Genomic DNA, 27044 nt, shown 5'->3' with positions numbered 1-27044 from the left:
GGGCATCCCACTCATTGATGATTTGGATGCCGTTCATCTTGAGATCAAAGTTCGATGGTGACTTTATCCCATCTCGTCTACGACCCCATCAGCAAGGACCAACATGATAGATCAGATAACCCGATGGAAATTTGACTAGCTGGCACCAAGTCTGTTGAAACTCTCAACTAAATTCATAACCACATGAAAAAGCATTTCAAAAGTTTATGAAACGAGTATTTAAATGTTTGCGCAATTGCGTAACTTAACACCAAAAAGCCAAAGGGAAAGACAATATTTTACATACAGATCTTACTACTATTATCATACATTAATTACACAAAAAGAAGCTATGGAGATGTGAAAATATGACCACTCTAAACTTACAACATAACCCAAAGAGAACAAAAAGAAGAGATAAAGGGGAACAGGATAACATCAATCCTAGGCAAGCCACAAGAAAATTCCTGGTTCATAGAGAAGGCTGGAAGCAAACTACCCACGACGTTATTATACAACAATATAAAGACAGTTGATTACTGAGCACTTAACTACCACCATGTTGCACATTTGAGGCCATCAAGTTGGAGTCCTGATTGAGTTCCAGAAAAAAGTGTAAGGAAAATACATGAAATGAATGAAAGAACCACACCAGAGAGCTGAAACCAGAATGATGCACACCTTCCGACTGCATTGGCCACGGGAACAGGATCAGCTTCCTGACTGTCAGCATCATACGATGACAGCAACCGTTTCTGCACATAAACATACATTATTCTCAGAATACTGGGATGCAAATTAAGCGATATATACACATACAAAGTTCATATACACTCCATTGGATTTCAGAATTCAGGAATATTATATAAAATTCTTGTTTCACTAATCTCAATATCTTCACATTTATCAGTCTTTGGATCTTTTTTTTACTATCCGGTTTCATTTAAGTCATGCTGTTTGGGACTCCACATATTCCAATATTTCATCAGGCATCTAGAACATAAAGTTCCATAACTTTGAATTGCATCTAGGCACTTCAATTGCACCTAAAAAAAGGATAAAAAGGGAAAGAAAAATGTGCAAGTAATTCCAATATCAAAAAAGTACTTAACAGGATTATAACTCAAAATAGCCAACAAGAAACAATTTGTTAATAGGAAACTCACGTGATCTTCAAATTCCGGACTAGACAAATTGATAGAGAGATTTCTCATCAGCAACAAAACCTGACACAAGCAGACAACAGGAAACCGTATCAGTAAGTACAAAACCAACAACATTGTTCACTCAACACTTTCATATATCACGCTGTAATAAACAAAATAGCCTCAGAAAGACATAATAAAAGTATGAAACTCAAGTTATGCAAATGAAAAGTGAAAACATACATTGGTAAGAGAGAGCATCCCAACCTAAAAGCGAAAACATGGAAACAAAAGAAAAGCAAAATGAAACAAAAAACGTATGCCAAAAAGGAAATATAAAAGTCTGAGCAATGCATGGACTTGTATATGCATAATTGTACGCACATATGCATGCGTCCAAATATATGTGCGGTCTGTATGGACCATCTCCTGTCTAATGCAAGTAGTTCCTCAAAAGAACAGGGAAATTCAAAACATGAAAATTCATAATATACAATTGGCAGGTTGCAGACGGATATTCAGGTAACTTCACTCCTAGACAAAAATGTCTTATGATATTTAATGTTATTCGTGTCATTAGAAGACAACTTAATGCTAACTTTGAGATGAAGAGATTGGGCTTGCATAAGCATTTTTCAATGCGTGAGTACTCACCATTCTAAATCTATTGCAAATTTCGATATCACCCTACTGGAAATTGGTGATTTTCTATTCCTACACCTTATAGAAGCTTATTGTTGCATTATACCTCATAATTGCATGGTCAGAGATGCAGAAGTCCTAGATGAGGGTGCTCGATTGATGGATTCTGTATTTTCTTGGTTGGTTCACTAATTTCATGGAAATATAGGAAGTATTTGTTGGGTTCTTTGACTTCTATTGAGTACAGAGCCAGAGCATTCTGAGATCACTTGGCCAGCATTTGTCAAGATGCATGACTTGTACATGCAAGGCCTCAATTGTTGTATCAGCTTACACTAGAGCATATACATGACAAACGAATTGCCATGACAAAAAGATATGTTGCCACATGTATTAGCATAAGGTTTACTAATACAATAATAGTAATAATAATAAAAGAAAAAAGGAAGTTTCTATATGACACTGAAAATGGAGAAACAAGGCTGTTCATCAAACTCCAAAAGATTTGGTAAAAGCAGTTGCTATACAAACAAGGATATGAGGTGATGCAATGGAATATGAGTCAAGCAACTTTGAACTCATAAAGTTTTTCTTCCTTTAACTGCATTTCATACAAGAAAACCACAGGTGGAACTTCGTTTTATCTTTAAGCACTGTTTTGAAAAGATCAGAAGAATTATCTGTGACATAAATATGGAATATCACTTGCCACATAAAATTAGTTTCTGAGAGAACATTATTTTACTTTTAAGCATTGTTTAGAAACAACTGATTGTCAGATTGGTATGTAATTAGGCTTCAGAAGCATTATCCTTGAGATAAACATGGAATATCACATAATGCACAAAATTAGTTTCTGAGAGTTGGAACAACAAAATACAAAGTAAATCAACTTAGAATTATCTAGGTGGACAACATACTGTTTCAACATCGATAGGATCCATCTCCTTAAGCTTCTGCAAATGACCAGTGGTGCTTGGATCAAATACGCTGCCTATGAAGCTGTATACTTGACCAAAGTCTGGTACAACTACAAAATTCATTATTCCAATTAGCATTAACTTGGAGCCTCAGAGAAAGTAAAATAACAAAACCAGAAATGCAAAACAGAATAGTGCCCCCCAAAACTGCACCCAATGCCTTTTTCCTTTGTTCAAATATAGTTTGAAGAGAAACAAGCAAAAACCAATCAAAACAAACAAAATTATGATGATAAGTCAATTAACTTTAATGAGAATAATGGCAGCTATAACAGACACTAGATAGTGTTAAAACATAAAATGTAACATATATATAATAATAATATGATATATTATTATATATATATATATTTTTTCTTTTTATTATTTTCCTTTTCTTTATTTTTCATTTTCTATTATCTAGTTCAAATTGAACTAGAGTTAGAAACTAGTCAAGTTCCAACTAGGAACTTGACTAGAATAGCTATAATTAGAGTCGTTGGACTAGAGTCCAACGACTCTTTTGAGAGAGCTCAAAGTGAGCTCTCCTCTCTCTCTCTCTCTCTCTTTTTGTATAAATAGGGGTGATCGCCTTTAACATTTGTATCAATGCTTCTTAAGCATTTTTGTAATAAATAAAGATTCACTATTTTATTTGTGTTCTTTCATTTGTATCCTGTTATGGGTTTTGTTTGAAGTGTCTCTAATAGACATTCTTTTGATAGATTTGTGTGCTTTGTGGAAGACCACTATTTCATTACATGGTATCAGGTAGAGATCCTAGATCTTGAAGAACTTCTGCCTCATTTTCCGTGCCTCATTTGCAAAAGGTGTTTTATCACCTTGTTCGTGACTCAAGAAGATTCTTTTGAAGAAAGGAGGCAATTGAAGGATTTTCGGCTATGAAATTTTGTGGTGTTTCTCATTCATTCCCTCTTTTTTCTTTCTCTCTTTCTTTTCTCTTCTCTCATCTATTTTTTCTTTTGTCACATGTAACTTGTAAGAGATGGATGACAATAATAAGATCACCATCATGCCCATGAAATTAAATGATACTAATGTGAAAATCTCTATAACAAGAGATTTTGTGTATAAACACAATACTAGAAACACAAAGTGTGCACAAAGGCACAAAAGGAGAACTCTCACAAGTGCACAAAGGCACGGATACAAATGCACAAACATAAAAAAATATCAACTTCAATATCCTGGGTCCCAAAAGGGGGCTTTACAAAAGTGTAGAAAACCTAAAGGGGGTCACCCCTATTTATAAGAGCATGGAGACATGGGGGGGGCTCCCAATGCACATGCTGGAGCCCCCTCCAACGGCATATTGGAGCCCCTCCAACGGTTAGAATTCTAACCGTTGGAGAGGGCTCCAACATGTGCATTGGGAGCCCCCCACATGTCACATCAACTAAACAGAAAAAATAAGAAAAGGACAAAAAATAAAAATACAACAAAAGAAATTATAAAAAATGTACAATCATATTCTTAAGTAAGAATATGCGTAAAATATGTGAATTTACATAAATACCCTTATCGGATTTGAGATATATATATATATATATATATATATATATATATATATATATATATATATATATATATATATATAATGTGGGCTTCGATTATGAAGCACCACATTTGGGGAAAAGGGTTGTGGGGTATAGTGGATGGTTCTGATTCAGAACCTAAACTAGCTCTCACAAAAATTGAGGGTGATAAAAAAGTGCTAACGGAAGGAGAGAAGAGTAAGGTTTTGGCTACTTATGAGAAAAAGTGAAAAGAGTGAAGGATAAGGTATGCAAAAATTATGTCGTGGCTAATTAATAGCGTGGACATTAAGAAATGCTCTAGTCTTGCTAAGTTTGAGCATGCCGATAAGACTTGAGAATACCTTAAAAACATATATTCCCTTAAAGATATTGCACGTGTGCAATTTGCAAGACAAAGTTCGGACAATAACTCAAAAAGATAAAACTATTAGAGTATTACAATGAGTTATCCGAACTTTGGGAAGAATTGGCTTTTCTTGAGCCCAAATGGCATTGTGTTGAAGATATCGAGCTTCGCCAAAAGCAACTCGGTATGAAACATTTCTATCAATTCATAAATGGTTTAAGGCCGAAATTTGAGTCCACCAAATCGGCCCTTTTACATCGTGAAAATATTTCTTCTATTATTGATACCATAGAAGAACTGACTATAGAGGAAAATAGACTTAGAAAAAATACTTCAAAAACTGATAATCACTCTGTTCTAGTTGTGTCTAGACCAAAAAATTATGTTCGCACTTACAAGCCTCATCATTTTGGTAGACAGAATGGTGACTTTGACAAAAGAAAAGTCATTTGTCACCATTGTCATGAACCGAAGCACTATACGCCTCAATGTCCAAAGTTAAAGAGAGGAAAAGAAAAGAGAGTTGCATCATTTGAAACAGAATCAAAATAACAAGATGCACCTGTATCTATGGCTCAATTGATAGAAATTCTTCAACCTCTTCTCAAAGGGGCATCCGCCTCAACTAAAGCCTCAATTGGAACGACTGTTAAATCTTTTTTCGATCCAGGTAACTTTCCTTCACTTTTAGACTCTGGTGCTTCTTTTCACATGACCCCGAATGTCAATAGCCTATCCGAATGTATTAAAAATAACTCAACTGTGTCAAAGGTTTTTATAGCTAATGGTACATCTCTTGAAATAAAATGAGTACGATGTTTCAAAAAATTTCATAAATCAATTTTTTTTTTCATCCCAGAAGTTAGATATATCCCTAAACTAAATCTGAATCTTTTATCTGTTTCTCAAATATCTGACTATGGATATAATATCTCTTTCTCTTATCATGGATGTTGGGTACATGATCGCCAGTCAAGGAAGCTGATCGGGGAAGGCTATAGAGAATGAGGACTCTATTATATGGATTTTTTGGAATTACCTAAGAATGCATTTTGCTATAATGTTTAGAAATTAGAATTAGATTTATGGCACAAAAGACTTAGCCATTTTCTCATGTCTAAAATTCAGCATTTTCCAAGTTTAGGAAAATTTTGAAATTCTGAAAGTTTTACTTGTAAAGACTTCATTTTTGGCAAAATGAAAAGATTATTGTTTTATAGTAGAACTTTTGTTTCTTCTAGACCACTTGAGTTAATAAATTCGGATGTTTGGGGTCCTGCACCAGTCATTTCTAAAGGTGGTTATGCATATTATGCTATTTTTGTTGATGATTTTTCTAGATATACTTGGATTTATTTTCTCAAACATAAATTTGAAGTCTTAATTCACTTTCAAATATTTCATAAAATGGTTAAAAATAAATTTTAAAATAATATTTTTATTTTTCGCACTGATTCAGGGGGAGAGTTCATATTCAAAGAATTCAAAGACTATCTCAATTTACATGGTATTACACATCAAAGATCATGTTCACACACTCCACAACATAATTGACTGGCCGAACGTAAACATCGACACATTATGAAAACTACGAGGACTTTGCTAATTGCAAATCAAGTTCCAAAAGGATTTTAGGCTGAAGCTGCCCTAACTGTTACCTATCTCATTAATCGAATGCCATCTTCCTTATTAAAAAATATAACTCCAATTGAAAAACTTGTCAACTTATCTCCTGATTATTCTAGACTGAGAGTTTTTGGATGCAAATGTTTTGTTTTCACCAATAAAAATGACAAACTCTCTCCTCGTGCAAATTCATGTGCCTTTTTAGGATATGCCGATAATAAAAAATGCTACAGGTGTTTTGATTTTCAAAATGAAAAATTGTATGTGTCAAAAAATATATCTTTTCTAGAAAAAGAAAGCTTCTTTGAATTCAAAAAACCCAAGAAAGTCACTGAATATTCCTTTTTAATTGATCTAACTTCAAAATCCAATGAATGGGATCTTGAATGTGACTTTAATGTGACTTTGACAATGATCAAAGTCCTATTGATATTGAACACGATGTCGATAATGAAGAGAAAACCCATAGAGATGTTAGTCTACAATATTCAAGACGTAGAGAGCAAAATCTCCCATGTGCATTAATAAAAAAATATTTCGAAGTTTCATCTAGAAGGACATCTAGAATTTCTAGACTTCCTAAAAAATTTGTGTCTTACGAATCTTTTTCACCCACATATAGGGCAACCATTGCATTAATACAATCATATGTTGAACCATCATCCTATATAAGCCATGAAAACAAAACTAAATGCATTGGAAAAGGCTAACACTTGGACTATTCAAGATATTCCTCCAGGTAAAAAGCCTATAAGCAGTCGATGGGTTTACAAAGTCAAAACCAAAAAGTGATGAAACTCTGAAAAGGTATAAGGCTCGTCTAGTGGCAAAAGGATATGCTCAAGAGTATGACATCGGTTATGAAGAGATCTTTACTCTTGTGGCTGATCACTGTCAGAACTTTAATTACTTGGGCCTCTTTTAGAAAATGACCTATATTTCAAATGGATATCAAAAATGCTTTTCTAAATGAGAATCTAATTGAAAAAGTATACATGGAAAGCCCTGCCTGGTATTAGTATCCCTAAAGGTAAAGCTCTACGTCTAGAAAAAGCTTTTTATGGTCTTAAACAAACACCAAAAGCCTGGTATGACAAATTTAGTCATGTTATACTTGATATTGGTTTTCAATCTTTTTTTACTGACACTGCTTTGTTTATTAAGAAATCTGATGCAGGTATCATCTATACGTGGATGATATAATCACCGGAGGCGACAAAGAGGGAGTTGCAAATATCAAAACTCTTCTTAAAACTCATTTTGAAATGACTGACTTAAGTTTATTAAGATATTTTTTAGGAATTGAAGTTGCTTATTCCTCTCATGGGTATTAGATATCTCAATCTAATTTTTTTTTTTATATTGTTTTCAGGTCTGGAATTATAAATGATAAGGTGTACACTCCAGATGTTGTCAACGTTAAAATGAGAATTAACGATGGGGAACTTCTTGATGGCCCTACTCCTTACAGACAACTTATCGGAGCACTTTCATATATTTCCATTACTAGGTCAGATATAGCACACATTCACACAGCTAGTTAGTTTCAGCATACTCCCACCTCTGTGCATATGAGAGCGATTTTGCATATTATTAGATACTTAAAGTCTTCTTTTTCACAATGACTCTTCTTATCTGCTTCATCGTCATTAGATTTAATTGTTTATACTGATGTTGACGGGGGAGGTGATCCCAATAATAGGCACTCAATTACTGGTTTTTGTGTTTTCTTAGGTGAATCCTTAATTTCGTGGAGGTACAAAAAGCAACAGAAGATCTCTCTTTCCTCCATCGAACATGAATATAGAGTCATGACAACCACCACTATGAAATTTGTTTGGCTTAGATAACTGCTAGTTGATATGGGAGCTGAAGAGACACACGCTTCAAGAATATGCTGTCACAACAAAAGTGCGATCTATATTGTAAGCAACTGAACATTTCATGAGCACACCAAACATATTGAGATTGACTGTCACTATGTTAGAGAGGAATATTTATATGAAACCATTGATCAACCATATGTTATAATCAGAATATCAATTTGCAGACTTCTTTATCAAGCCTCTCGTTGCTCCCAGATTTCACTTTCTCTTAGATAAACTTTCGCTCATTGTACCGTAAGTTTGAGAGGAAGTGTTAAAACATAAAATGTAACATATATATAATAATAATATGATATATTATTAATATATATATATATATATATATTTTTATTATTTTTCTTTTCTTTATTTTTCGGTTTCTATTATCTAGTTCGAATTGAATTAGAGTTAGAAACTAGTCAAGTTCCTAGTTGAACTAGAGTTAGAAACTAGTCAAGTTCCAACTAGGAACTTGACTAGAATTATACAAGTTGGACTCTAGTCCAACGGCTATAATTAGAGTCGTTGGACTAGAGTCCAACGACTCTTTTGAGAGAGCTCAAAGTCAGTTCTTTTCTCTCTCTCTTTTTGTATAAATAAGGGTGATCCCCTTTAACATTTGTATCAATGCTTATTAAGCATTTTTTGTGATAAATAAAGATTCACTATTGTATGTGTGTTCTTTCATTTATATGTTTTTATGGGTTTTGTTTGAAGTGTCTCTAATATACATTCTTTTGAGAGATTCGTGTGTTTTGTGGAAGACCACCATTTCATTACAGATAGCACTAAATTTACAAAATCTTTGTAAGTTAATATCCTGGCTCAATTTCAAGTGTAAAAGAAATGCTTTGCTATGGTTAAAAGGTGTACACAATGCATAGTAGAATAAGCACACAAGCATGGTCTAAGCATATAGTAATCTAGAATTTCTCCCTCAGATGGTATAGCTGCCATTTCACAAGCTTCAGCTAATTATATTTAAGTCCAAGTCCTATTTGTATACCATAGAAAGATGAAAGCTCATGTTCATTATAAAGTATATGTATTTGCTTATGGCTGTCTGCTAGCAATTAGTTCCCTTTCCTTTTATCCTACTCTTTTTTAGTTATGTTTGGTGTACAAAGCTTGCTGTATGGATATGTTCCTGAACAGCAGATATGTCTAAATTCCAATGGGAAATTGCCATCTATTTGTCGAAGCATAAACATGGTTATTACTGACATTTCATACACTTTTATTCTTTATTTGTATTTTAGACACAGGTGTCAATCAACTCTTTGTTGTAAGTCTGCCTATACAAGGCCAAAATGAGCCCCATCATTCAGCTATAAGACTTACATTTTAAAACACATACATAAGCTTACGTAGCAGAGTAACGTAACCTGCAGCTTCATGCATATCAAGATCAAATCAGAATGAGGTATTTTGCTGCATTTCCTGGTCTTATTCATATATTTTTCTCAATCAGTCCATGCATTCATAAAGCCACATCACTTCTGACGTCATAGGCATATAGCAAATATCAAAATAATTCTGCAAAAATATCTCCATGAAAGATCTTCGTAGTTCATTTAAAATCCTCTGCATTTTTATCTGTTCTTTGTTTTTCGCCTCACCTAAAAAAATCAATGGATCCACCATCCCAAAGACAAGGAGTTAATATGAGCAGTTACCTACATCACCATTACATAATTAGGATTCCAGAATTAATCCAGGACATATTATTCTGTAAGGTAAGACTATCTTGAAGATTGCAATGCCAGTATGCTGATAAGTAGGAGCAACAGATGCAAAGGGAGCCAATAAAGTGCTATATGAAGGTACCTCTTGATGAAAAAAACAGTTAGGATAGCTAATATCAGAAAATCATGCACATCAAGCTCATAACTATTTACCTCGAAGTGGTAGGCCATGATTTCCATGTTCAGCTATTTCACATGATGCCCATTGTCTGGGAGAGCTTTCGCTGCTACTACAACTGGCTGGCCCTGCTGCTCTCATATCGTCTGTAAAGACAATGAACTGAGTAAATTGATAATTAAAAGCAAAGCACCAAAAAGAAGCAGACAGAAAAGTCATGTCCAAAACCTTTACTAATATGGGACAAATTCACTGGGGGAATGGTGTTGTGTGCCCAGGAAGGCACCGCTGCAGTTGTTGTGGAGTTCCTGAGAATTGAAGATGAATCTGTCCGAAGGACATATCCAGGTTCAAGACGACCGGCTGAAGTACGAAATGCAACATTTAACTGTGGTGGAAGAGGGGCTGCAAAATTGTCCAGATAGAATTGACTGACTTATTTTGTTGTACCACAGAATCAATTAAAAAAAGACAACTTAAATGAGACCCAAAAGCTGAGCCAAGTCGCAAAAGAACACACAAATAACTAACAGAATAACCTATGTTACAGGGACTCGCCAACTAGGTGCCGCACCCGCGTCGCACCCGCACCCGATGCGGTTAACCTGACCTTGGGTGCTGTCAACGCACCCAGGGTCATTTATATCCAACTTTTGGACTTTATATATATATATATATAATATTTTATATTTTTGCCGCACCCAAGTTTTTTGAAAGTGCCGCACCCCCGCACCCACACCCATGTGACATAGAGGATAACAAATAAGTGCTGACTGGCAGATAATATGGTCAGAGACTTGCCTTTAAATTCAAGATTGACCCAGATTTGATTCAGCTCAGACTCAGACAATTTTTGTCAAACACCCTGATGAAGTATGCTTACCATTTTTAGAAGCCTTCTGTGGATATGGATGAGCTGCCTTCCGCTTGGGTCGAGGGGGTGGCACATGCTCACTTGTGCCATTCTTTTGAACCTTCAAAAAGTACTTCTGTGCATGGCTTCGGATCTGTGCAAAAGAAGAGAAAAAAATAATTTAATGCAGTTTAAGCAATACTTTATCAAGTGCTAAAATGATTTTGGGAATATCATTAACAGGTAAAATATACTAGCAGAATGAATTCATACGCAAGTCAATAACCAACCACTTACATGCAGTGAAACAAAATGCAAAATGCAGAAAAAAGGAAAATGCATATGACGTGCTGAATGGAAAAGCTTCGCAGTGAAGAATAGTTCAATATAGTAGGACACACCAACATGGTTGGAGCCTAAACCTAGGAATGGACACATAAGGCAAGCCTAATACCTAAATGTTTCCAACAGCTGCAGCACCTGTGATAAACTATCCATGAAACTAACTTCACCAAGACAAAGTGAAATACTTGGTGGGTTCAGTTTAACATCTTGGCCAGGAGGAAGAGATTCTTCTAAATCTCAATTAGACAAATCTTCTTCAGGACAAAAAATAAGAGCATCCGCTTTGGAAAGCTAGGTACTGCAGGATCTCCAAGATGAAGGAAACTTTGGCAAATTTTGACATCTCAAGTTAGCAGTACATGTAATGAAACTAGCAGAAGCCCAACAATGCAAAGCACTCTTTAGACGAGGAGCCAAGAACACAAGCACTTAAAGTGCATATGTAACCCACTAAGGGGTAAAGTGCCTAAACGGCAAAAGCAAATATTATTGAAGAAGAAGAGAAGTGGGTTGAAAAACCCATAACATTACAAGAGGGAAAGCCCTCTATTTATAGAGGATCAAATGCAAGAGAGAGGGACCACAAGGGGGCTCCCTTCTAGTGGTTAGGAGCCCCAACGGTCATAAATATGACCGTTGGGCCCCAACGACTAGATGGGTGGGGCCCCTTGTGGTCCTACATTAATGAAAAATAAAAAAGATAAAAAGGAAAAGATAAAAAGAAAAAATGAAAAACCTAAAAAGTAAAAAGTACATGGATTTTACCAAAATACCCCTATCAGGTTTTTGGGTGTACAGAAAAAAGAAAAAAGAAAATACATATATATATATACTTATATATATATATACATATGTATATATATATAAGTATATGTATATATATAAGTATATGTATAGATATATATTTATATGTACATATTTTAACACGCCTCCTCAAACTTTACAGGGAGAAGACCGAAAGTTTGCTAAAAAGAAATAAAAAACGCAGAGTTGGAAGCGCTTTGGTGAAGAAGTCAGTCAGCTGATATTCTGAAGTAACATAGGGTAATGTGATAGTTCCTCTGAGATATTCGTCTCGAACATAATGGCAATTCATTTCAATATGCTTGGCCCGCTCGTGAAATGTATGATTGCTTGCAATGTAGATCGCGCTTTTGTTATCACAACACATCTTGGTGGAAGATGTAATGAGAACGCTCATGTCACAGAGAAGACTTCAAGTCATACGATTTCCATAGTTGTCATTGTCATTGTCATGGCCCGATATTCAGCTTCAATGGATGATAGTGAAACCTTTTGCTGCTTTTTACATCTCCACGAAATTAGAGATTCACCTAGAAAAATGCAAAATCCAGCAGTTGAGATTCGATCATTGGGATTTCCTCCCCAGTCAGCATCAGTAAAAGCAGTTAATTCAAGAGATGAAGAGGATAAGAAAAGCCCTTTGAAGATGGTATTCTTGATGTATCACACAATTCGCATCACAGCCGCCATGTGAACTATAGTAGGCACATGCTGAAACTGGCTTGCAGCATGAACCGCATGAGCTATATCAGAACGGGTGATGGATAAGTAAGGGATCCAATCAACTGACGATAGGGGGTGGGATCCTCAAGTAGAACGCCATCCTCAAGTCTCAACTTTGCATTAATAACTTCAAGAGTTTCAACTTTCTTTTCATCAGATACTCCTGACTTGGTATAGATGTCTGCTGCTAATTTCATTTGAGATAGAATATATCCTCGCGGAGAGTATGCCACTTCAATACCTAAAAAATATCTCAAAAATCCAAGGTCAGACATATCAAAAGTTTTCTTTAACATGGACTTAACATCATTTACTCTTTTTTTGTCACTTCTAGTGATGATTATATCATCAACATAAAGAAGTAGAATAACAATGGAGTCGCCTATTTTCTTAACAAAAAGAGTAGTGTTAGTATAATAAGAAATTAATCCCAAATTGATTAATATATTATTAAACTTGTCATACCAAGCTTTAGGAGTTTGCTTAAGACCATATAAAGCCTTTTTTAATTTCAAAATTTTACCATTTAAATTCATGCCAGGAGGTGGTTCCATAAAACTTCTTCACTCAGATTTCCATTTAAAAAGGCATTCTTAACGTCAAGTTGAAAAATAGGCCATTTTTTAATAGAAGCTATTGCAATAAGGGCTCGAACACTAGTCATTCGGGCAACAGGGGCAAAAGTCTCATCATAATCCACCCCATATTCTTGGGCATATCCTTTGACTACTAATCGAGCCTTAAATCTTTCTAAAAAACCATCACTCTTAGTTTTTACTTTGAAAACTCATCTACATCCAATGGGTTTTTTGCCATTAGGAGGATCAATGATTTCCCAAGTTTGTGCCTTTTTAAGTGCATCAAGTTCAAGTTTCATTGCTTCATTCCAATGAGCATATTGTTTAGCATCTCTATAATGAGATGGTTCATGGAAAGAGTGAAGAGCTAACAAACAGGCTAAAAATTTTGGAAAAAAAGAATCATAAGATACAAATCTATTAGGTATTTTAGAAATACGATTTGATCTTCTTTGAGAGGATTCTTCTATTGACTCGTTTTGAGAGAATTTCTCAAGGGCACAAGGAGGATTACTTTCATTCCTTCTAGAATAAACTTGTGTGTGACTTGGTATATTTTCTTCTAAGTTTTCATGTAGGTCATGTTGCCCATCATCTCGAGGTTCAAAATGATCCGCGATGAGAGTTTCACAAGGTTCAATAATTTCAACATGATCATCTATAATTTTTTCTTGAGGTAACAAGTCAAACAAAAAGGAATAATCAATATTTTCATTTAGATTATGCGAAAAACCATTTTCTTCTTCTAAGAAAGTGACATTTTTTGAGATATAAAGTTTGTTATTGAATAGGTCAAAACATCGGTAACATTTTTGTTTTTTGCCATATCCTAAGAAAATACATTCAATTGCCCTTGAAGAAAGTTTATCGTTTTTGTGAGTTAGGACAAAACATTTACATCCAAAAATTCTTAGTCTTTTATAATCGGGAGACATATTGTAAAGTATTTCAAACTGTGAAAGATTTTTCAAAGAGGATGAAGGGGTTCTATTGATTAGATATGTTAAGGTTAGAACCGCTTCGGCCCAAAAAGATTTTGGAATGTTCTTTGAAACTAATAAAGTTCTTGTGGTCTCTATTATGTGTCTATGCTTTCTTTCCGCAAGACCATTTTGTTGCGAAGTGTTTGGACAAGAACGTTGATGACAAATTTTGTTTTCTTTTAAGTAGTTTTGAAAGTCATTGGACATATATTCGCCTCCCGAATCGAATCTAAGAATGGATAGGTTTCCTAAAAATTGATTTTTAACCATTGCATGAAATTCTTTGAAAAAAGAGAAAACCTCAGATTTGCGATTTAGGAAGTAAATCCACGTAAATTGAGTGAAGTCGTCAACAAAAACTACGTAATATGAAAAACCTCCTTTGGATACAACAGGGGAGGGTCCCCAAAGATCAGAATGGACAGGCTCAAACGGCCGAGTGGGAACATAATTTCTTTGAGGAAATGGAATAGCTTTAGATTTCTCAAAAATGCAATATTTACAAGTCGTGTTTGTCTTTACAAGTATTGTCCAAAAAAGGAAAAAGAGACATCTTTAAAAGATTCGAATGGCCAAGTCTCTTATGTCAAACTTTAATACTTTTGTCATTTACAAGATTACAAAATAACTTGGATGGAAGAGTCAAAAAATTCATAAAATAAAGATCGCCCCTCCTATGGCCTTGCCCAATCAGCTTCCCTGACTGGAGATCCTGCATAGTGCAATCTTTAGGTGAGAAAGAGACTTGGCATCCATAATCGGTAATATGAAAAACGAAAAAAAGGTTTAGGTTAACTTTTGGAACAACTCTTACTTTGGAAACAAAAAAAAATTTGAGAGGATTTTAAATCAAGTGTTCCAATACTTTCAATTTTTAAAGATGTCAAATCGGTCGTTGAAACATAAGAAGATATGGGTTCGGAAAAAATATTAGAAAGAGACTTTTTATGAGATGTCATATGAAAAGAAGTACCGGAGTCTAGCATCCACGTACTTGGAGGTGATGAAGAATAGGCTATGGCGGCTCCCGATGTTGATGGTGAAGAAGTCTTGAGAAGATGTTGGAGAATTTCGGAAATATGGCCAAAAGTTTCTTTGATATCTCCTCCATTGGCATTTTCTTCTTCCTTCTTTGGAGAATTTTCTCTAACTGCGGCCACCTTTCCTTTGAGCTTTGGACAAACCGGCTTAATATGCCCTGGTTCATTACAATAGTGACAAATCACTCCCTTTCTATACCCATTATTTTTTGAAAAATGGGGAGGTCTATATGTTTTTACATTTGATCTGAGCCTAGTAATGGCCAAAATTTCATCACTCTTAATACTTAAGCCAAGACGAGTTTTCTCTTGGCATACTTCGGCAAGAGGATCTTCAATAGGTAAGGCTTTACTTATATGAAGAAGAGATGCCCTAACTTGTTCAAAGAAGCACCAGAGTCTAGTATCCACGTACCTAGAGGTGATGAAGAATAGGCTATGGCGGCTCCCGATGTTGATGGTGAAGAAGTCTTGAGAAGATGTTGGAGAATTTCGGAAATATGGCCAAGAGTTTCTTTGATATCTCCTCCATTAGCATTTTCTTCTTCCTTCTTTGGAGAATTTTCTCCAACTGCGGCCACCTTTCCTTTGAGCTTTGGACAAACCGGCTTAATATGCCCCTTTTCATTATAATAGTGACAAATCACTCCCTTTCTATACCCATTATTTTTTGAAAAATGGGGAGGTCTATATGTTTTTACATTTGATCTGAGCCTAGTAATGGCCAAAATTTCATCACTCTTAATACTTATGCCAAGACGAGTTTTCTCTTGGCATACTTCGGCAAGAGGATCTTCAATAGGTAAGGTTTTACTTCTATGAAGAAGAGATGCCCTAACTTGTTCAAATTCCGGCCGAAGCCCATGAAGAAATTGAAAGAAATGTTCTTTTTCAATTTGTTCTCTTCTTAGCTCAATATCTTCCGGAGCCACCCACTTGGGCTGAAGAAGAGCAAGTTCATCCCAAAGAGGGGTTAAAGTACTAAAGTAATCGCGGACACTCATATCCGCTTGTCTAGTAGACCTAATTTTTTCTTGACAAAAAAATTGTCTAGCTAGATCTTTTTTGGTATACATACCTTAAGAAAGAACCATGTCTCATTGGCTTTTTTAAACTTAGCAATGTTGTCACAATTCTTGAGGTCAACATTGTTCATGAACCATGCCAAGATTTCGGCATGGTTACTTTTTCAATCATCTACTTTGGATTGGTGATCATTGATAGCTTTGATGCGCTCATCACCATCTAAAGTTTTTTCAACCCCACTTTCAATTTTAGTGAGCACAAGAGAAGGTTCGGGAGTAGTTCCCATAACAAAACCCCAAAGTTTCTTACAACTTAGGTGGTTTTCCATAGCGGAGGCCCACGTAAGATAATTGGATCCATTGATCTTAAAAGAGAGCTCCACTTTTGATTCGTGCTCTATGGATGCCAAGAATAACCTTTGGTATCTTCAAAGGATAGAGAGGCACACTTCCCAAAGCGCCTACTAGAAGGGAGACAAGATCACCAACCTTGCTCTAATACCATGTAATAAAACTAGCGGAAGCCCAACAATGCAAAGCACTCTTTAGACGAGGAGCCAAGAACACAAGCACTTGAAGTGCATACGTAACCCACTAAGAGGTAAAGTGCCTAAACGGCAAAAGCAAATATTATTGAAGAAGAAGAGAAGTGGGTTGAAAAACCCATAACATTACAAGAGGGAAAGCCCTCTATTTATAGAGGATCAAATGCAAGAGAGAGGGACCACAAGGGGGCTCCCTTCTAGTCGTTGGGAGCCCCAACGGTCATAAATATGACCGTTGGGGCCCCCAATGACTAGATGGGTGGGGCCCCTTGTGGTCCTACATTAATGAAAAATAAAAAAGAAAAAAAGGAAAAGATAAAAAGAAAAAAATGAAAAACCTAAAAAGTAAAAAGTACATGGATTTTACCAAAATACCCCTATCGGGTTTTTGGGTGTACAGAAAAAAGAAAATACGTATATATATATATATATATATATATATATATATATGTATATATATATATATATATATATATATATATATATATATATATATATATACATATATATACATATATGTATATATATATATATATATGTATATATATATATATATATTTATATGTACATATTTTAACAGTACATATATCATCAGCTTAATGACACAAGCAGTATCTATTAAAAAACATCATTCCAGAATTTCTGAATGAGTTATATAGACAATGTGCTCCATTGATGTGTGTTTGAAAAAAAACTCTTACAGAGAGAAAAAACAAAATTAACAAATAATAACAGGTGATATATATAATTGGTAGAAAGTGAAGAAAATCAATCCACATTAAATAATATCCACTCTGTCACTGCATCAGAAAACACCAGATACTTGAACAAGCCTCAAGGAGATGAAACCTATCATTAAAGAGGTGTAAAGATCTTTCCCCTGACAGTTTCTTGGTGTGCTGTACATACTTGGGCAGTGAGGATTCAGTCTAACACAGCTTTTTTCTTTCTTGTCTTTGTGGTCATTAAACATTTGCCTTTTGTTTTTCTCTCCTCCTCTTACTTTTCTCCAGGTGTTTTCTGATGTATGTAACGAATCTTTGCTTTCAACTCAAGATTATTGTGGCATGTCAAAAACAATATAAACAGCCAACAATCCCACCACTATGTAAAGAAGATAAGAATTTGATTTATGACATGAAGAAACCACCCCCAGGATGGAGACCTAGTCGCGCTAGACTTAGCCTGCTGTACGTATGGTCGCCGTCCCGGTAGCGTAAAACTCCCTGAGCGCACCCCTGACCACTAGGGAGTTGCCTTGCTTCGGCTAATGCAAGGGGGTGACGCCCATGGGAATGGAACCTCAACTGCCTGCCCAGCAGCCTAGGCCCACTCTCACTGCACCAAACCCCTTTGGGGCTAAAGAAGATAAGAATTAATGCAACTAAAGGAAAAATGCAGTTATGTTTTCTCCAATTCTGAGGAACCACTACCACAGGGAGAATTTTCTTAACCAGGACTTGAGACAAAGCCAACATGGCATGGTTCACAGATACCACATTTCTTCTGTGAATCTGGAGAAAATAAAAGGACAATACAACTGCACATGGGGAAGCATTAAAGCACTACCTTCAGGTAACCTAGTCAAGACTCCCAGTTTGTATTCAGTTTGCATTTCTTAAGTATCACTAAAGGTTGTAAGTTGTTAAGGGATGCCTTCATAATTGATGTCCATGGTAGCTGCGACATTGATACAAACATGTACTACCATTAATGTATATACCTTTTAAGTTCTAATGGTTCCAGTTTACAACTTTTTTGCCATAAAATCTAGAATATGAGAGAGAATGATCACAAACCTGGATAACTGTCTTTGAACCAACAAATGCCTCAATTTTCTTCCAGTCACGATCAAATCTGGAAATGCCAAGAAATAAAAGATGCCAAGGCTCAAATGCTAGTCCATGCATAAAAGGTCATATTGCATGAAACTTCTATTATATATAAGCATGATGCAAGTTAAATTTTCAACAATATATATATATATATATATATATATATATATATATATATATATATATATATATATTCATTGTGCCTTTCTTCATTATGGAAGAAGAGGAAAATGTAAAAGTCAATAACATAGCTTCAAGCAACAACTAAGAATAAATATCATAAACATACATGTCATCTTGTACATGTTAAGGTAGTAATGATACTCGAGAAAAAACAAAGTTAAAGGATGTCAATCTGTTAACTGATTGCTTGTAGCTTATCGGCACATGCATTTTACTAATCAAAAGAATTCTCAATTTATTTTGTCTTTCTTCATTGTTAGTACTTGTAAGGCATCAAGTGGTGCACTTTTAAACGATTTCAATTATTCAATTGATCTTATGCAGTTATATGTTGGAAACATATTTCACCATCATCAATCATGTATTAGAGTTTCATTCCTTCTTAGTGCTTGGATGGCACTCTTGCTCATTCTAGATCTGCAGCTAAAGGATACCAAATGTTATGCCTACACATGCATACACCACAAACAGTTAATCTGCCATACCCAAGGATACATGCACGCACTCACACACACACACACTAATGAGAAATGCCCAATTTTCCTCTAATGGTCACGTTATTAAAAATCCAACATGACATCTGAAACTTTTAGCATCCCCTAGATGGACGCATCTGCTATGTCATTAGGAGCTTTGGCTTATCCCACTTTACTCAAAAGTTCCAAGCCCTATCTGCTTTCACCTTGAAAGCGCTAACAAGTTCATATCAAACGTACTTGAGAACAACGACCAGCAACCATGAAGTTCACATAATCATTTAATGCTATCTTATCTTTTCTCTAGCATTCTACAAATTTATGCAGTATCAGAATGAGAAATTTTTGGATGGACATTCCAAAAGTGAAAAAGAAAAATCCTAAAAGTAGTTGACATGGTTAGCATTTCATGGACCTGATGGTTTCCTGGGTCATAAGAGAAAGGGTGATTTCACATAACCAACTTTCAAATATTCGCATGCTATCTCATGGAGTATGCGTAAGGACGAAGAGATTCATTGCCATCACAATAGAAACCAAAAGACCAGCTAGGGCAAATGGCTTACTCCGTTGACAGAACACAAACCAGAATCCTTCCAACATGCCTGCTTCACCCTTTCAGTAACTAATGACCTGGCGGAAATCTGTGAAACCTAAGTGCGCCCACAACGAAAAGAGAACCGAAAACGCGCCGTACCAATCGGCACCACCGTGACCACATATCACCACAATCCTCCAGAGCAAGCATTGCCTGTTCAACCCCAAAGCCATCCTCAAATGGCACTATCAAATCTACCAACCGTCTAACACCCAATGCTACAAGATCATGCAGGCCCTTGTTCATCTAGCAATTCAGCCAACAACCAACGTTCTATCCTTGGAACAAAACACCCTTTACCTCTATGCACAAATTCAACTGAATATGAACCTTAATTCTACCCCACAGCAAGAACAGATCAAGAAAACCAACTCAACTGATTCCTGTTCCTCTGAATTAAAAAATAAAACTGCACAATTCTCTAAACCATAAACCAATTACAAAAAAAAAAAACTTTAAAACGGTGTCTTTTACATTACCAACAATCATAACTATCTCATAAATAAAGGAAAAAAGAGAATTGTTGCCGAAATGGGTACGCCCCACAAAAACCAAACTATTTCCTTCCAAAACAAAAAAAAGAAACTTACGGATCCCAACAAACCCAGAAAACTTAAGAACCCTCAAAACCAACCAAAGAAGAATCCAAGAAAAAGGAAGAAGCAATTACGTGCATCCAAAGAAACTCTACCAGAACAAAGGAGGGAGGAAGAAGAAGGAAGAAGGCATACAGCTGCAGAGCTTCAAGGAACTTGTCATGCTCCTGCTCGGTCCAGCTCTCCCTGGACTTGGTGATCGTGTACGGCTTCCTGATCTTCTTGTTGGAATCGTCCGACGACGTCGTCGTCGTCGTCGTCAGCGACCCCAACCCCGGCAGGGCCATGCTTATTCCACTTATATAACCCCCAATCCAGAAACACAATCAGCAGAACAAGAAGACCACACAACAAAGAGAGCAAGACACACAGATAGATAGATTGTATGGCGACTGTCAATTCTCTCAAACACCAATCACTAAACTCACAACCCAACCCTTCAAGAGCAGAAACAAGATGAGAGCAGAAAATTTTCAAGAGTAACAAATTGGAGGAGGACACACAGAAATGATCTGGGTTCCCTTCTCAAGTTTCAACCACACTTTTTAAATGACAAAAGCACCCTTATGTTTATGCTTGTGTGGCCTTTTTTCTTTCAGAGAGATTTGGATGTGTTGTGAGGGTAGTTTGGTCTTTTATGAGGTAGCAAACCTCAGCTCTTGGTTGGCTTTGTGCAATATTTGTTTATTTGGTGTGTGAGAACAGAAGGAGGTGGGCTGAGGGGATTGGGTTTAGGGGGGAAGAAGTAAGAATATAAAAATGAAAGAACTACTGGCCGAGAGGGGTCAGCACGCTGATATTCCGACGTGTCACAGCAGACAAAGGATGTGGCCTTTCTCCTAACTCCTTGGCTCTCCTCTTGCCACGTGGTGCTACCCGATTCGCCATCTGGTCAACACGTGTTGGCCAGCTCTTGTAAGTCGGTCGAGGCTCGACAGTGCTAGTGTGGGTCGAAGTTTGAACCTGGTTTGGGTCTAATGAACCAGATCCGTGTTACTTTCTAAGGGGGGGCGTTTGTTACACTCCCACTCATGAGAAGTATCTTTCCTTTGAAAGTGTCATTTTGAAGGGAAAGTGCTTTCCCAAGAAAGAGGTATGAACCCATTTTGACGGAAAAGCTGTGTTTTTTTTTTTTTGCATTTATTATGTTGGTGACACCATATATTTCGAATCCGGATAAAGTGCAATCACATAACACAAAATTTGTGCATTAAACACCTGATTGCCCGGCCTCACAACTGACAGGCCATGTCCCCAAGATGGAGGGTGATCAGGTGACAAACATTTGTGCCATGTGATTGCACTTGATCTGTTCATATATATTTTTTATAAACATATTTTTTTTATTTTGAAAGGCAAGCTGGGGTTAGGCAGACCCCTACCAGTTATACAACTATACCGTTGGGTTTTGAATCTGTCTCTGACGTACACTAGCTGCTCCTACCAGACTAGCTTCACCGGGAAATTGAATTTTCTTTGAAAAAATTGGATGCGAGGTGACAATTTTTAAAAAAAATTTATCAATAAAAATAATTTTTGACATTTTTAATATTAAAAGTATAATTTCATTTAAATAATACATAACATTAAAAATATTAAAACGTTAATCATGTCAGTGCGTATCTGCTTATGTCACCTAAGAGGCCAAGACACGCCACCAAAATGGTGTCCCTGTGATATAGCTTTGGGGCCAGTTTTGGTCTTGTTTAGACTAACGCTAGTAGACAAGCCAAACAAACAAACTGAACAAAGGGTGCTAAAGTTTGGCCCGTTCTTAGTTATGCTATGTCAAGCTTTCATGGCAAGTAGGGATGGCAGTGGACCCGGGCGGGGGCGGGGGCGGGGGCGGGGGACAAAGTTTCCACCCTCATCTCGTCTCAAAATCCCGGCCTTCATCTTCACACGAGTTTTGATTTTAACCTCCATCCCCGTTTCATGTCCTTCATCCCCGGTCCAAAGAGAGCTAAACGGAGCAGGGCTGGTTTTCCCCAAGTCCACTGCCATCCCTAATGGCAAGAGTGAGAAACAAGTCAAGGTCGAGCAGCCTTGTTAATAAAAAATACTTTTTAAAATAAAAATAATAAAAATCGTACTTTAAAACAACGAGGCCAAGCTCAAATCTGATTATTTACAAAAAAAGAAATGCATTGTTTCAAAGCTATATGCAATAGAATTCGAATCCTAATCTCATTGTTTGTAAGTCAACACTTCAATCATCTATACTTTTGTGATATAAAATATAGACCCAAACATTCGTTGTTTGTATTCGATTGAGCCTTTTTTCGGGTTGGAACAAGCGCTTTGTGAGCCAAACACAAGCTAATCCGAAAGCGGTTCTTTTCGTTTTCTAGCCAACCATTAATTTGGATATTGTGGGCGATCTTGGTGAATCCAGAACTTATAGGTATTTGGTTCTGGATGTGGGGTCTGATCGGGTGAGACCCGATCCACAGTAATGGCGTCACTCGGTCGCCATTGACCGTTGACAAGGGGACGCACTGGAAAATGGGGCGGTGGGACCCAGCCGACCACCGAAAGGGCATCACGCGGACGTGATCGCCGTACGTGGTAGGTTTTTACAAAGGACAATAGAAGTTCCCCACAAAGCTTTTTTTTTTTTTTTCTTTTCTTTTAAGTGGAGATCCATACGTGGGAGTCATGTTCCCAGTTGCACTTTGAGACATTTAGTTTTCAGACGGTAAATGATTGTTTATCATATCAACTATTAATCGAAAAAAGGTGACATGAAGGATTGTAAGAGAGAGAGAGAGAGGAATTGAATAATAAATACGGATCACTAAAATATGATAACTGAAATATAAGAACACCTTTTGCAAATCCAACCATGTGGATGTGTTTGGCATGGCCAATTTGTTAAGAATCAACCATTGAATTATGTATTTTTCAATGAAAATACGCTATTTTTAATGCTTGAATATTTATGAAGATTAAAGCCTTAAAAAAATCTAGCTTATGCATCAAAATGAATGATTCAATAGTGTTCTTATAAAACCAATCATGTAGATTCAAGAGAAAAGAACAAAAAACCGATAGAAATCACAGTTCACACATTAGTTCTCATATTTTCGGTTGTCATATTCTAGTGACTAATAAATACTATATTTTTTTTTTTATGAATGAGAAGAATTTGGTACTTGACATGAAAGATTTAAAGTGACCAAGTTTTAGCTTTAGGTTTCGTATACAAATGATTTGATTTTGAATCCCAAAATCAATTGAAGAATCGGGCTGATTCGGGTTTGAAACAAAAAAAGTTTGCAAATATGCTTTTCTAAACCCAACCCGTTGGAAACCCTACTCTAGATCGTCAGGAATGAAAAAGGAGAACCGGAAAAGTCAGCCCCATGTCGATGGGATAAAGCTTGTGTTTATCTTAATAAGGTTTTAGCAAGAGAGAAGTTTGAAGTCACACTTAGAAGAGTTTTTTATTTAAATATTCACATCATTAAAAAAAATATGGGACGTGATTGGTAGGTTGTCATTGCATGTCTCCTTGTGGTGGGATGTTGCAAGTTCAAACCCCAATGGTACAATGAATAATAAATGGTGGGGGTCGGACTAACCCCAGCTTGCCTTTTAAAAAAAGCCATGGGAGCTCAAAAGGGCTTCGCACACCAAGCTAAATGGGTTAGTTTAGGGCTTTCAAGTTGAAAAAGCAAAGCACCTCTTATCGTTCCTAGGGGTGTCAATGGGTTGGGTTTACGCAGACCCGACCCGTACCAAACCCTATAGAGTCTAAGTATGGTGATAAATAAGAAGACTTGATTATGATCTGGGTCCGGACGCAAAGGTTCGATTAATACATGGAACCAGGTATAGTTTGTGAAATTTTATACTAGACTCAGACCCGACCCAAGTTTCGATTAAGACCTGCAATTTTTCAATGTAAAAATGATAAAAAATATTATTCTATCGAGTATGGTTTCTCTTATAGTGGGTCTGATTAGACCCAAGTCCGGACCTGATACCATACCCAAAAATCAAGGCCAGGTCTAGTTCTACCTGGGTTCGAACCAAACCTGACCCATTGACACCCCTAATTGTACCTACCCCTTTGTACGTAGGAGAAGATCAAACTTGCGAGTATGTTGGGGGAGGGTAAAGCAGTGTGTGTTGGGCTCAATAAAGGCAGATGTTAAGATATGTGTCCTTCGTGTTAGGAAGTGAGCCATCTTTTTTTTGGAAGGCACAAATGGGGAACTTGAGAAGGCCAAGGGTTATCTCTCAACTTGGAAAATACAAATATTTTTAATATATAAGGTTCAACTCATCAATTATTATATTTGACCCCTAAATGGCCGTTTGGATAAAGTAATTCTCACACACACAGAAATGAATGACATAAGAAAATGAATCATATGATTTTGATTGTATCAATTTATTATATTTGTTTTGAACTGCATGAAAAAAGGTCTAAATCTCAAATAAACACACATGGCAAAGTGAATTACAATATATGTTGTTATGATGTATGGAGTTTGTTGAAAATAATGGAAGAGAGCCTTCTCCAATCTCTTTGTGGGGAAAAGGGACTACAATCATTCTAGGGATGGCAGTGGACCGTGGGGAAACGGGGCCCCGCTCCGCCTCACCTCGTTTGAACCAAGGATGGAGGACATGAAACAGGGATGGATGCGGGAATGAAGGTTTAAATCAAAACCCGTGCAGGGATGAAGGCGAAGATGGACTTACACTTTCCCCTACCCCACCCCATCCGGATCCCTACCTTGCCTCGTCCCATCCCCAATCCTTCTTTAGGGATGGCAATGGACCGAGGAGAAACGGGGCCCTGTCCCACCTCGCCCCGTTTGGACCGGTGATGGAAGACATAAAATGGGGATGGAGGTTTAAATCAAAACCTGTGCGAGGATGGAGGGCAGGATTTTGAGACAGGGCAAGGGTGGATACCTTGTCCCCCACCCCCGCCTCGGTCTACTACCATCCCTAAATCATTCCCTATGTCAATACTTTTGGAAAAAAAACCCTAGAAGAAACAAGGGGCTGGTGCACTATCTGCATCGAGCTCAAAACCACTCCCTTGATATCCTCATACGTCACTTCTTTTCCTAGTTGATCATTTTCAACTGCACTAACTAGGGGTTCTCTTTTCTTTGCAATCGAGCTCATGTTAGTGTTAGACTATTGAAAAAGAGCTGAGAAAAGTAACATATTGTTTTTGTTTTAATCACCTCATTTGTTGCGAGAGATATTCCATCTTCCAAGGTAAGAGAAAATGCAGTTTTAGTTGAGTTTTTTTTCGTTTTCTTTTTAAATGTTCTTACAAGTCTGTTAAGGTATTTTGTGTTCTTATTGAATGTTTTCTTTAGTTCGTAGTGAATTTTTTTCTCTTAGATTATTTAAGATGCAGAAGGGAAAGAAATATGTATTCTTCTAGCTGCCATTAGAATGGTTTTCGGAGAGTGGATCCTGTCAAACGTTGGGTGAGGTTAGCAATAATGTGCCATGTTGTTGCATTGTGTGAGTCATGTCTGCTCGTAGTCGTGTTGTTCTACTCAAAAGACTACTCTGAGTGCCAAACACCTGTGGGTGTCAAACACCTGTTTTGCTCATGAGGACTGGACTACTTCCAACTTTAGTGTTCTCGCCAAGGCCATATCGAAACTCCCTGATGACTTCTCTGCGTCGTGTATCTTAGTGGATGATGATTCCCCCATCGGCGCTTCATTGGTGGCTTTCAAACGCCATATTCTCAAGGAACTGTCACTGGACTCCATCTCAAAATCCAACTTTTCTCTACACCCTTACACACACACTTTTGAAAGATGTTTGCTCTATTCTAGCTTCTGTGGTTCGGCTTGAGTCGTCTCCCAATTGAAGAAGTATCGACGAGGATGTCAATTTGTTCTAGTGAAAAAAAAAATATGATGAACTTTATTCGTCACCAGCTAAAAGTGGCACACATGTGTACGCGCTGTGGTGAGGCCTATGGTGACACGCGTTGCTAAGTGAAAAGCCCATGCCTTGGCTATGGCATGCGGTGGCGACATGAGACAACGTAATATTGTTCTTTAGCAAACTCAGCAAACAAGCCTAAGTGTGCACATTATATCTCAAGTGCATTTGCTCAGCTCCATGTTGCATGCGCCATACCACAAAAGTCTCTCTGGCCACCCGCTTTGGCCACTCACGGCCATGTGCCATTCTTCGGAGGTACTACACCACTCGCGACTGTCTCAACTTTAAGCCCACAAATGGAGGACATCAATGTGGATTTCATGTGCCACAATCGAGTATTTTTTTGTATAATCATATGTGAGGAATATGCTCGTGAAGTCAGAACACTAAAAAGAGCAACTTCATCCGAAGGAGCCACGTTAGTGCCCACATGGGCTCGCCCAAACTTTGTGGCCACACATTTCCTTGCACGTTGAGAATTACCGAGCCAAGATCAAAATTTTGCTGACATATTCATATATGACGATGACTCTAGTGCG

At 36.9% G+C, this 27044-nt stretch overlaps 1 protein-coding gene across 1 annotated transcript; it reads right to left on the bottom strand.

Moving 5' to 3' along the window:
• Nucleotides 1–258: 258 nt before the first annotated feature.
• On the bottom strand, nt 259–21071 carry LOC149836073 (protein REVEILLE 6-like). Its single transcript, XM_090008972.1, has 9 exons — nt 20704–21071; nt 18680–18737; nt 10868–10991; nt 10213–10389; nt 10020–10130; nt 2687–2796; nt 1146–1205; nt 661–734; nt 259–571 (listed from the first exon to the last, which is right to left on the bottom strand). Exons 1-9 carry the CDS (start codon nt 20853–20855, stop codon nt 559–561), a joined length of 879 nt encoding a protein of 292 aa, XP_089865098.1. The 5' UTR covers nt 20856–21071; the 3' UTR covers nt 259–558.
• Between the last annotated feature and the right edge of the window lie 5973 nt (nt 21072–27044).

Source organism: Nuphar pumila, chromosome 6 (assembly GCF_984573655.1).
Source record: "Nuphar pumila chromosome 6, dmNupPumi1.hap1.1, whole genome shotgun sequence".
In the NCBI taxonomy this organism is placed as follows: Eukaryota; Viridiplantae; Streptophyta; class Magnoliopsida; order Nymphaeales; family Nymphaeaceae; genus Nuphar; species Nuphar pumila.
Note: the sequence above shows the minus strand (reverse complement) of the source record. Positions and strands in the feature narration are given on the sequence as shown.

Coding starts and splice junctions, on each gene's coding strand:
- LOC149836073 (XM_090008972.1), bottom strand. CDS start 20,855: ATGGCCCTGCCGGGGTTGGGGTCGCTGACGACGACGACGACGACGTCG. Junction 2,797..10,019: donor TCATGGCCTACCACTTCGAG/GTAAATAGTTAT, acceptor TGAATTTTGTAG/TTGTACCAGACTTTGGTCAA. Junction 735..1,145: donor GTCCGGAATTTGAAGATCAC/GTGAGTTTCCTA, acceptor GTTTATGTGCAG/AAACGGTTGCTGTCATCGTA.